Genomic DNA, 13,215 nt, shown 5'->3' with positions numbered 1-13,215 from the left:
AATCGCATTCATTTGATATTATACTCCCTTCTGATGTATCACCCAGCTGCTCCACTCTTATAAGGGTTTCTACGGCATCAAGCAGCTGGTTGATGTCGGAAGCAACCTCAGCATCATTCTTCTGTATATCACCTCCAAATACCCAACCAATGTGGGACACTTGCATTTGCATTACGAAAAAGTCTTAACATAGATTTTGTCAAGACACTAAATGAAACCCCTTCTGTCAAGGCACTACATTACTTGTCTTCAAATTCAATCAAATTCAAATGGTTAATGATAAAAATTGCTCTTGCCTTCAAATTCACAGAATTAATTGTGTTATTGAATTCAAGGTCTTTCTTTTGCTTCAAGCTCAAGTAATAAGAAAAATGGTCCAAAATAGATGGTTCATGAAACAGAAATTTACAGAATACATACCGACTATACATTGGATACAAACCTCTAGATAGAGAATCACAAGCTAATCTACATGGCAATTACATATATATAACAGTGAGACCCATGCATGCTCTGTATTATTCTCTTTCATTTAACGCTCAACCTGAATGGTAACATGACTGATATTATACTCCCTTCTGATGTATTCGATTACGTTGTCTAAGACCTTGTCTGCATCAGCTTCTGGTGCGATTTTAACATGGCAAGCCAACAGAACCTTCCCCACAGTAATGGCCCATATATGCAGCTCGTGAACAGCAACCACATCCCCCATTTCCAGCAGCCCCGTTTCTAGCTTTGTTGCGTCAATCTCTCGAGGTGTGCTCTCCATCAGCACTTCGAGTATGCTGCGCAACATTCTTATGGTAGTCCCCAAAACAATTACTGCAAATATTAGTGTGCAAATCAGATCAACTATTTTCCATTCAGGCTTATACCATATGATTGCTCCTCCAATCATCACTCCGATACTTTGGATGGAATCCCCCAGTACGTGAAGATAAGCTCCCTGGACATTTATATTCATCCATTTCTTCTTCTTCGGCTTATCAAGCAGAGGTTCTGTCTGTTCTTTGTGAACATGGTGGTGCCCCTCATGTTTAGTGTGCTCTGTCCCATCATGATGATGGTGGTGCTCAGTCTTGGAGTGCTCCTCAGGACGATGGTGGTGTTCTCCTGTGGCGTGTCCCTCGTGATGGTGTGTGGTAATGCTCACTCCATGACTGTGATCACTATGGCAGTGATCATGACCATGACCGTGATCATGTCCCAATAATAGAGCCATGATTATATTAACCACTAGTCCGAAAGCAGCAACGACAAACATTAGAAATCCATACACCTCACCTGTGTCATTAATGAGTCTAACAATGGCTTCATAAACTAAAATTCCTGCAAGCAACCATATCATTTGGATTGAGACCAAGGCCCCAAGGATCTCAATCCTAAAAAATCCATACGATTGACGGCGATTGGTTTCCCAGCCGGCTGCCCATAATGAAAACAAGGAGATGGCAAAAGCTGCCACATCTGAAAGCAAATGTGCTGCATCGGTTAATATTGCTAGACTATTGGCTTTGATGCCTCCCACTACTTCTACACTCATGAAGATGATGCAAAGCGCCACGGCAATGAAAAGCTTGCGCATTGAAGCCGATCTTTCTTCAGCATCTTTAGAGCTATTACCAGCGTTCGAAAGTCCACATGCTGTTTCCCCACACAGCTTACTTCCTCCAATACTCCTTTGGCCTTCAGCAACATCCACATTTATTTCAATATCTTGCCCATGTTGTGGATTTGCACTTCCATCTGAAAATTGATGCAACAACATGAAGGATATAAACAGAATTCCATAACCAAAACATTTCTAAGTGAGACATGTAATTATGTACAACCAAAACAAAATGCCTTTCCATTTATTTATTTTTTCTATATCTCTGATGACCATCAATAAAGAATCGTAAGGGAAAAGCATCTATAAGGCATAGAATTAAAAAAATATATAAGCAATAGATGACTTTTCATAGGTCTACTTTCCTAATCAGCATCGACACTTCAGCTAAGTACTGACCACTACAGAACTGTGCTTATATTAAATGCCTATTTGGAAAGCATCATTTAAGCGAACCGGGCACTAGTTGTCAGCTAATGACAAGGATTTTTTGATTACATAAACCTAAATCACACTAGAGGATTTGTAAAATGAACTTATGATATTATGCTTGTTTCCTAGTATTTGAAGCAATTGATCAATCTATGCTTGTTTTACTACCATGAACTGTTTCGATTAAGCACCCAACAAAATCTGATAGAACAGAGCATTTTGACCATGCATCATATGACTCAAAGAGGCTGATAAAAAGTGGGTAAAGTTGAAATCATATATATGACAGGCAAAAGATAGACTTTTGGTTGATGAACCATGTCCTCATATGCAAACATCTTTCTTCTCTACAACAATGGATTATAGGAACGTGATGATTCCTATGTTCCTTTAAAGATTTAGAAAGAGAAAAACAATCCCAGAAATGTTAAAGCTAAAAAAATTGAAAATGATATTGTTTAAAAGAACATTAAGCAGAACTCAATGATAGCGAACATCTGACAAAAGATTAAACAGATTAAAAGTTTGACCATCAATATACAAGCAATGCCTTCAAATATATTATGTGAAGAAGATCCATATAAACCTGGGAGATAAGCGAGATTGTTACTTCACAAGGAGCTGATACATGTAAATTAAGGACACAAGCAGGAATTGTTACCTCACAACCAGCTAATACATATAAAATAGGGAGCTGTTATATATATATATATATAGACTATTAGGGAGATAAGCAAGTCCCTGGCAAGGAACTAAATTTGGCAGAGACAATGACAAGGTGAAAGGACAAAAACTAACACCTTGCCTAATTGTCAATCTCTTCGCCGGCGATCAAATTTATTATTAAAAGCAAAAGCATCACAATCAGAAATATATGGTAATTGTTTGTGAGTTGGAAGTATTTGATTGATTAACCTGAAGACACACAGAACTTACTTCAGTAAAAAAAAAAATCTTCCATCACGGTCTTGAACAGCTCTTTTGTACTTCTGCTCAGGAATTACATCAAACATTGGATACACACTAAAAGCAGACTTAATCTATGTTGTCACCACTCACAATGGACAAATAATCAAAATAACCACATATATAATAGAAATAAAAAAGGGAACGTAAAATCATGATGATTATTAAACATTGTGAAATGGGTCTCCAGCATGCAAGCCGCCATGACTAGCTATAATACCCAGAGTAAAATATAACAACCTCAGATTATAAAAGTTATGAATAATAACCAAATATGGTGAAAAGTACAGATTTTGGCACAAAAAAAACATGGTATATACACTAAAAAAAATAACCTTTGAAGTTGAGTCGATATAGGGCTGTACCTCTGTTAAAACATGAAGCTCCCTATCCTGGGTTTGAGAGTAGGATGATTCACAGAACTGGAATTTAAATCAAGGTGAATTTAGGGTAAAGAGAAGACAGCCCGTGGATAAGAGAATGAGGCTGTGGAACAAATCTTCACAGTTAAAATTGTTAAAACAATTGGGAAAAGGGCGAAAAAGGCTAGTAACAAGAAAAACAAAGATACACGCATTTAAGGATAAACTACGCATTTAGCACTCAAACTATTAATTTTAATTTGTTTTAATACTTAAATTATTAATATTTTTAAAATCATACTTAATATTTAGTTTTTGTTTCGTTTTATTACCCCTATATTGAAAACTTATCGCATTTAGTACTAAAGTATCAATTTTAGTCCGTTTTAATACCTAAACTTTAAAAAAAAATCAAAACTTAAGGTTAAATTTTAGATATTAAATACGTAATTTACCCAAAAGTTTATTTTAATTTTAAATTTTATAATATGAAACTATATACCCTAAATTTCAAAACATAAATTTAAACTCTAAACATTAAAATCTTAATTCTAAATTTGAAAATGTATAATATAAAATCTTAGATTTTAAAACTTAAAAATGAAATAAAAAGAATAAGCACATTTATCCAATTGGCTAAGTTGTTGCTTTTATTTTCTTATACGTTCTTAATTCAGGTTTTACATCCACTAGAAGCTCTCATCTTCTTTTCTTAGATTTTTTTTCTGTTTTCTTAAATTATGATTAGATTTAAAATTTATTAAAAAAATAAAATCGAAAATACCATCTAACTGTTGTCATATGTGATATTACAATATTGCCCTTACCAGCCCGTCATACACTTCCAAGTTACAGGGAGGAAAGAGACATGGGAATGACAATTTGTTATTATTTTCTCTTCACCAAATCATTTGTTAATTGAGTTTTTCCACATGGAAATGAGTCATACTTGATAAATATGGCCCAACGAAAGCGAACAAGCAAATGTATACAGAAAGACAGCAACTTCCACTGAAAACCCTCGGGAGTATAATTGTCGAGGTGTTTGTCTTTTTGTTGTACCCTAACGTGAAGTCGTTGTCGGAGGTAACTTGTAAGCATTATTGTCAATAAATTTACTTTATCGTCCAATCATGTGCTAGTCTTGGTTATGTATATTAGGGTCCGGTTATGCAAAATTGGATAGTGGATATCAGATTCGATCCGATCTGAAAATTTGAATATTTAAAATTTTAGAAAATTAAAATAACGACCTAAATCTGATTTGAAAAAAATCAGATATCTAAATATTCGACCCGGATATATTTAAAATGCTATCATCGACTAAACCATATTTAAAATGCTCTTTAAAGACAATGACAATTAAATGACGCCAAGTGAAATACTATGAACATCTATGTTTCTCTAGTTGATGATGGGGAACATAACACCAACAAACCTATCATTTCATAACTTACTGAAGTTGGGTGCAAAAGAAAGTAGGGATACTAATGTGAATCAAACAACTACAACATTAACATCGTGGATTGAGGTGGGGAAGTACAGAACCAATAGGTTGTGTTTCGTTATCTATTCTCAAATACACAAAGAATGTACTTATGCTTAGTCTGGCTTGCTGCCACCCAAATCCATATCAAATGCCATTTATTAAAACTTGTTTTTCGGATAGAGGCTCATTTATTTTTCGGATATTTGGATAATCTGAAATTAAGTTTTTTTCGATCTGATTATTCAAATTTTTTCGAATATCCGATCCGAATTATTCAAAAAATCGAATCGTATATCCGAATATTTAGATTTGATCAACTGATAAACAGGTCAGATTATTTTGATTGAATATTTTTGTACACTCCTAATGTATAATATCTCATCTAGTATATTCATAAGTAGATTCGTCCTAAAATATATGGAGGTCTTATATTATTTTCTAAAATGAGGCCCTCAAAATATTTTATAATAAGATAAATTTTAAAATATTAAAATTTACCGTATTACGATTTTTTTAAAATAAAAAATGCAAATATATGAAGTTAAGACAATATCATAAAATAACTCTATAATTATGATATTTTATTTAAAAAATGTCATTATTTGAACGGTTTTAAAAATAAAATCATAATATTTTTCTAAAGTATAGGGCTTTTGATTTTGAGGCATTATGGCGCATCACATTCCACTCTTACTATCATGGTTTTCAGAACCGACCGGTTAGTGAACTGGTCATGCTACCGGTTCACTGGTTCAACCGGTCGAACCAGTCTGACCGGTCGAAAGAACCGGACGACGTCATAATTATTTTAAAAATTAAATAAAAATATCAAAAATATTTAATAATTTTTTTATATCACAAGTCATATTCAAAGCAAGTCATAACATATATAAGTTAAAAACCATAAAATCAAGTGAAACAAAATGATTCAAATTAACTACAACATAATATTAAGGTAAAACATATTAAATAATAAATATAATTATATAACTATAATTAAAAAATAAATTTGGGGTTAAAAAAATCATAACAAAATGATATTGTTTGGTTTAATTTTTTTTAAAAAACAATCCCACATGACTAAGAAACATAGAAGAGCATTCCAAAAGTCTAAAGAGTAAAAATATGAGAACAAAACAATATCACATTGCTAAGAAACATAGAAGAGCGTCACAACTAACTTCTATAAATAATAGAGGTAATTTGACATTCAAAATCATTGAGCATTTTGGTGAGCATTGAGTGAACTATTCTTTCACTTCAATCAAGCTCGAATTTTAGGCTTCAATCGAGCTTCTAAATTTTTTTTAGTTCAAGCCTTTTTGAGTTCAAGTTTCAATATTATATTTCGAGTTTGAGTTGAACTTGATAATTTTTAGCTTGTGAGTTTGAGTTGAGTTGAACTTACTTTTAAAGTTTTCAAGTTCGAGTCGAGCTTAACAATAATCGAGTTCGACTTGGCTCGTTTAACAAACGACGTTGTTTGGTTTAATTTAAAAAAAAAACAAAATTCTCGGGTTTTTCCGGTTTTCAGCCGGTCCGATTCGAACGGTTCAGCGGTTCTGGACCGGTTCACTAGCAACGTTCAATCGATTTAGATTGAACCAGACTAAATAACGGTTCCGATTGAACCGATTGAACCGAAAACAGAGCTTACTATAAGACACGCATGTTCACAAGTCAACCAATTAAAGCAAAAGCGTTCGTGAAATTATAGATGATCAAGGGTTTATTTGTATAACAATTTACTATTAAATTTTATAAGAATTTATCGAGACTTTTTTTTTTAAGAAACGGGAAAGCAATTCATCAAAGCAAAAATAAAGACAGTAAACACTCATGTCCAGTTGTAACGCACTAAAGAAAAACAAAAGCAAAAAGTGGAAATGAAAGGATAAACATTAGCACTAAACAAACGAAACATATGGCTTCCTTTTTCCTTGCGTCGCTTTCGAGGTACTCCGATGAAACGCTCAGGCAAGAAAAAAAGAGGAATGCATAGAGCCTAACGAACATAAGATCACCAAAGGGGCTACGGGGGTCAATCCAGCGTCTGTCCTCCGCGGCCTGTTCTTCCACACACTCAGGTGCCTCTTCGATCCAGTAACTGTTCTCTGTTCCCATATCCTGATCCGAAGCCAGCATGTGGACAGTCTGGTTACCTTCTTTCGGAATGAAGTTAAAGGAGCATGCGTGGAGCAAGCAGGCTCGACTTTTGCCCTCTCATATCAACGCACTTATCATAGAGAGATCGATGGTCGGTGAAACAAGTTTCTCGATGACAGTCCTGGAGTCGCCTTCGAAGATAACGATGCTAAGCCTTAGGTTTGATGCGAACTCAATTGCATGTTCTCGGAATTGTCTTTCGGTTGAGTCTTGAAGTTAAACATCGATTTAGATTAAATGAATTGAAATCGTCACGATCATTTATTTTAAAACAAATATGTTGATTAGATACCTATTTATTACTTAATCTGTGTCTTTCTAAAGATATGTCGGATTCGGGAGTCGGTTACAGTTAATAAAGGTTAGCACTCTTTAACTGACATTTCGGTACTACGTAATTTTCAGTTGTCTTAAATTAAAAAATTGTAGTTTAAAATTAAAAGGTAAAAATACGATTTCAATTATTTACCTTAGATAATTTTAAAACTGTACCTTAAGAGAGTCAAAAACTATTAGATAAAAAAATAAAACTAAATAGAATAAAGAAATTAAAAAAATACCGAAATAAAGTATTAAAAAAGAGTGAAAATAAAAATGAATATGATAAAAAAAATAAAATGAAAAAAAAGAATAATAATGATAATAATATATACATAATAAATGAATAAATAAAAAATAATAAAATAAATACAAATAAATAAAATAAATATGAAGAAGATAAAAAATTAAAAATAAAAAATAAAAATAAAAATAAAATAGAGAAAAAAAAAGATAAATAAATATAAATAAAATAGAATAATAATAATAATACTAATAATAAAAAGTAAGTAAAAAGTAATAAAAGAAAATAAAATAGAAGTGTATAAGAATATAAATAATATAATATATATATATATATATATATATATATAATAAATATATATATATAAAAAATATTATACAAATAAAAAATAAATGAAAAAATGTATATATATAATAATAATACGTATAAATAAATAATAGAGAGAGAAAAAAATATAATAATGATAGATAAATGAAATAAAATAAGATAAAAAAAATAATGAATATGTATATAAATATAATGTTTTAAAAATAATAATAAATTAAAAAAAGATAAAACATATAAAAAATAATAATAATAATAATAATAGTAAGAAAAAAATTAAATATAAAAAAAATAAAATTTTTAAAGCTCTTCCCCTCCTATTTTCAAATGTCCGAACGATTTTCACAAAATAGCCTCGGAGTTCCGTAGATCTAAAAAGTTAGTTTCAAAAAAAAAACCCTCCGGTCAACGGCCTTTTGAGTTTTTTGTGGTTTTACAAATCGAAAGCAATAAACAAACGATACATGCAAGCCTAACAATAAAAAAAAGTAAGGTTTTTTACCTTTGTTGCCTTCGAAACTTTGCAAAAAAAATACTTTGATTGCTCTAAATTTTCTGTTCGTATTTCGTCTATAAATTGTGTCTTATAATAGTGAGTTACAATGACTATTTATAATGCTTATGAATCCTTTTTTTAGGAGTTTGAACCATAATAAAACTCTATCATATTTTTAGGAGTTTGAATCATAGTAAAACTCTATCATATTTTTAGGAGTCTGAATCATAGTAAAACTCTAACGTTATGTTTGTTTTCTAAATCCCACTAAATCGGGGTTGTTGAGAGTGTTGTACCCGAACAAAAAGGTGTGTTGACAGCTGCCCCTCTTTGCCCATAGTCGTGTAACGGGGATAGGGAAAAGATTAAAAGACACGCTTTTCGTTCGGTGGAGTTGAAAATTGACTCTGATGTTTCAATAACTCTCTGTCGAATTGAGTTGCGGATGACTTATCCTTCATGAGGTTGAGTTGAACTGGAAGCTTCTGAACACGATATCATTCGCCGTGAAGTTGAAATCGAACTCAAAGCTCTTGGCGAGTGGCCTTTGAATCGTCTTCTGGCTCAAGATACTTCACCGTAAAGGTGAAACTTGACCTGAAGACTTTGGTGTTGATGTGTTACAGATGACTCATTCTTCGTGAAGTTGGGTTAATCTGTTTGTAAAGTTGGAAACGTATAGGACCCCTTCGTCGTGAAGTTGAGCCTGGGTATTGGATGTCATTCGTCGTGAAGTTGAAATCCAATGTAAGTTGCACTGTTTCGAGGCCAATATCCTTCGCTGTGAAGTTGAAATTGACTCTGAAACTGAAAAGTTTGTTGACAGACTCCTTCTTTGAGTTGTATATCATTCGTCGTAAAGTTGAAATCCAATCTAGAGATAGATGCTTCTTGTGTGCACGATTCCCTTCGTCGTGAAGTTGAAATCGCGGGTGGCCCCTTCGTTGTGAAGTTGAGCCTCGAATTGGATATCCTTCGTCGTGAAATTGAAATCCAAGTAAGTTGTATTATTTTGAGCCCAATATCATCCACTGTGAAGTTGAAATTGGCTCTGAAACTGGAAAGCCCCTTCGTCATGAAGTTGAGCCTCAAATGGCACGATATTTGCCGTCATGAGTTGAAATCGTGGATGTGTGGGTACGATATCCTCCGTCTTGGAGTTGAAATCATGGATGGCCCTTTCGTCGTGAAGTTGAGCCTTGACTTGAATATCCTTCGCCGCGAAGTTGAAATCCAAGTATTGTATGTTGCGGGTGGACACGATTCCCTTCGCCGTGAAGTTGAAACTGTGGATGACCCCTTCGTTGTGAAGTTTGGCTTTGAGTTAGATATCCTTCGTCGTGAAGTTGAAATCTATTCTCGAGCAAATTGTGTCACTTCGAGTTCAATATCCTTTGATGTGAAGTTGAAATTGACTCTGAATGAAACTGAAATGTTGTTTGTTGACAGTCAGTCGCCCCTTCGTTGTGAAGTTGAGCTTGTGTTGTCTCGAGTCCAATACCCTTCGTTGTGAAGTTGAAATTGACTCTGAATGAAACTGAAAAGTTGTTTGTTGACAGTCAGTCGCCCCTTCGCTGTGAAGTTGAACTTGTGTTGTCTCGAGTCCAATATCCTTTGTTGTGAAGTTGAAATTGACTCTGAATGAAACTGAAAACTTGTTTATTGACAGTCAGCTTGTCTCGACTTAAGTTGTGCTGTAAATTTCCTCTAAATGAAGGATGACCCCCATTCGCGGGTCTAAACCGATCATAATTCTTTGGATGACCCCCTTCACGGGAAAGCCAAATTTTGTTAGCCGGATATCCTCCGTCGTGGAGTTGAAATCTGGCTTGAAAACGTGAACTGTATTCGTTCTGAATTAGCTCTCGAACTCTTTTGAAGTTAAGCAACCACCTTGAATATGTCAAATTAGTTGAGGTGTAGCTCCTCGCTGCTGAGTTAAGCAACCACCGTCGATTTTTTACAAACTCTTTTGAATCAAGTATCTTTCACCTTGAAGTTGAAACTTGACTTTAAAGCTGCAAAAATTATGTATGTGAAAAAAATGATAAATATGATGCTCTAAAATGTATGCATAATGAATTAGTTATTGTGTTATTCATCGGACAAAATCTCATTTTTTGTCTGTTGGTTCCTGCATGTTGAGGAAAGACTTTCGGAATATCTGATCGTTCGCATTAGGATTTTGAATCCCCGAATGCCCCAATATTCGATGTTGAATTTTCAAAAATGCCCCAACATTTGAAGTTGAATCTTCAAAGGTGCTCCCATTATTCCTCATTTCTTGCTTCAACATTGATTCTAAGCATGAGATTATTGTCTGAGAGCCACATGTCATTTACCAAGATCCACTCTAGAGAGATTGTCTTGTTTGAAAAAATGTTCTTCTTTCTCTTTTATTTTTAACGTTATGAAAATATCAATTAAAAGAGTTTCGAAAAATATTTAACCAAAAGTTTTGAAAATATTGCCCCTTTCACGATTTTACAATTGAGACAAATCATAAAACTAGAGTTCATTGGATATCAAAGAATTAATTACTTTGTTAATCCTTCAATAAATTATAGTTATTTGACAAGTGCCAAGATCAAAGTTGTCTTTGGGAAATGATTAAACAATTAAAAAAAAAGTCTCAGGTTATTGTGTTTGATCAACGATTTGGCATTTTTGTTTATTTGATTCTTAATGGTTTCATGGGATAGCTCGCATGCTCCTTTAATGGAAGTGTTCTCCGACTCTCAGCTTTCATGGTCACACTCAGATTGGGCGATGTCTTATCAAGGAATTTGTATGATCTCCTCAACTGTACAATTTTTATATTCGAGCCACCTTTTCAGGTTTTCAACTCGAATCCTCCTTTGGTTTCAAGGCATAATCAGAATTTACGTCTTGAACCCCCTTTGTTATTTTTCTCTATTATGCATTAAAGATTTTAGAAAACTTTTTGCAAATAAAGATTAATCCTGATGGACGAGATGAAAGCTGAAGATAGTCTATTCTGTTCAGAAATCCATATATGACCAGAAGGGACTTTTAAGGCACGTAATGTAGGTCATGGTTCATGGTTATGAAGGAAAAGGATAAATAAGCCCAAACAAGTGTTTCAAGGTATTGAACCAAGGATCAATTCATTCAGATTCCTTCAATCATGTCTTGCTAAATTTGAATATGCTCATATGTGTTTCTCTTGATTTTCTCTGGATGCTCCATGATATTCGAGTGACGTGATTCCGGAATGATTATGCTTGATCAATCTCATAATTTGAATCTTGATGCGTCATTTGAATCGAGATAATCTTTGCATATGTGTCTTGTCTTTTTTTTTCTTCACTTTTTCCTTGGTTTTTGTTTTTGCTTTTTATTTTTTTACTTTGCTTTTTCCTTTGTTTTTTTCTTTTTTTTTTGTTCTGATTGGATCTTCGCACTTGACATTTGGTATCTCTTTTGGATTGATGTATTCACTCATGTGAATTGATTTTTTCCACCTTGCCCTAGTGTGGAGGGTGATCATTGGTTAGGGTTGAATCAAAAGAAAAATACTATAGGCTCAAAAGGGGACACAAGAGATATATATTTTCTCCTGTTGTAAAGGGATGAAGAAAGAAAGCTGTTCATCATTTCATACATAGAAGTCTTCACAGAAAATGTATCCCAGGGGGATAGATTTTCAGGATTAATTTTATTCACATGAAAACAATGTAATCAATGTTCAAGCTCCATGCGAGATGCCCCAAGTTGTGTCTTAGAAGAATGCTCATGTTCAAGAGAACAACTCAATGCCTTGGGTTTTAATGGTATAAAAAGGTCAATTTTGAGTCTAAAAAGAAAATAGTGTGACTTTATTGACTCAAAGAAAGATTCAAAAGTTTCAAAGGGTGATAATGTCAAAATCTGGTCCTTTGGTAATGACCATGAGTTATTTTGGGTAAAGAATCAAGGTATTTTATTTTGGGATTTGAGATAGGATAAGAAAGGTCTAATCTTGCCATATGTCAAAATCTATTTCTTGAAGAATTAAAAGAATCTTTAATTCATTTAATATTCGAAGAACTAAAGATTAAAATTTGTTCAATTATTCCACCTTAGAAGGTAGCATAAATTCAATTGTTTAAAAGATTAAACAAACATGAAAGATCAAAAGAGTGTTCAAACAAAACAATGCTCTCAATACAAATGGTAAATGTCATGCTCCCTTCTTCGACTGTCCATGCCCCTGAATCCATCAGGTTTTGAATCTTGCGCTCATAGTTCTTAGATGAATGTCTGAAGCTTCCTATGTGGTAACTGTAAACAACTTCAACATTGTATCCCTTAGAATATGTGGACTCTTTTCTTAGATCATCCTGGCAGGTTTAGTCCTATAATCAGCTGATCAGACTCCCACTGTACTGATTTCAAATTTCCTTTTAATTGTTAAAATCTTGCTTTCATGTGGTGTCACGTGATTAAGACCACTTCATCGAATCCTCCATGAAGAAATTTCACGTGTTATGAAAATGCTTAAAAATGAAATGTAGATGCAAAAATGCATGAAATGCTTGAGTTCTTGATCCGAAAACATGTCTGTTATGATCCGAAAACATGTCTGTTATTATAAATAATCCTTATTGGGGATAAAAATGTTTAATCTTTTAAGAGACAAAAATATCCTAACAGCTTTTGACATGTTGACTAGTCTTCTGCCTTCGTATGTCACCGGTTGAATAACCTATCGAACCGCCCCGGCTTCTATGGGTGAACCGTGCAATTTCTTGATTTCGTCAGCAATGGTCTCCAATTTCAGCTATCGTTTTGCCATTATTGTCT

The 13,215-nt window shown here is 33.5% G+C and overlaps 1 protein-coding gene across 1 annotated transcript; it reads right to left on the bottom strand.

Moving 5' to 3' along the window:
* Positions 1-372: 372 nt before the first annotated feature.
* LOC120192922 (metal tolerance protein 1-like) lies at positions 373-7,006 on the bottom strand. Its single transcript, XM_039195599.1, has 2 exons — positions 6,886-7,006; positions 373-1,749 (listed from the first exon to the last, which is right to left on the bottom strand). The coding sequence occupies exons 1-2, from the start codon at positions 7,004-7,006 to the stop codon at positions 533-535; spliced, it is 1,338 nt and encodes a 445-aa protein (XP_039051530.1). The 3' UTR covers positions 373-532.
* Positions 7,007-13,215: the final 6,209 nt, after the last annotated feature.

This window comes from Hibiscus syriacus, unplaced genomic scaffold (genome assembly GCF_006381635.1).
Source record: "Hibiscus syriacus cultivar Baekdansim isolate YM2019G1 unplaced genomic scaffold, ASM638163v2 tig00116983_pilon, whole genome shotgun sequence".
In the NCBI taxonomy this organism is placed as follows: domain Eukaryota; kingdom Viridiplantae; phylum Streptophyta; class Magnoliopsida; order Malvales; family Malvaceae; genus Hibiscus; species Hibiscus syriacus.
The sequence above is the reverse complement of the archived record's forward strand: the minus strand, read 5'-3'. Positions and strand labels throughout refer to the sequence as shown.

Bases quoted from the DNA above. Each gene is read 5' to 3' on its own strand.
- LOC120192922 (XM_039195599.1), bottom strand. From the start codon at position 7,006: ATGCTGGCTTCGGATCAGGATATGGGAACAGAGAACAGTTACTGGATC. The intron at 1,750-6,885 runs GTGATCTTATGT...ATCAATTTTCAG, and splicing joins TGACCCCCGTAGCCCCTTTG to ATGGAAGTGCAAATCCACAA.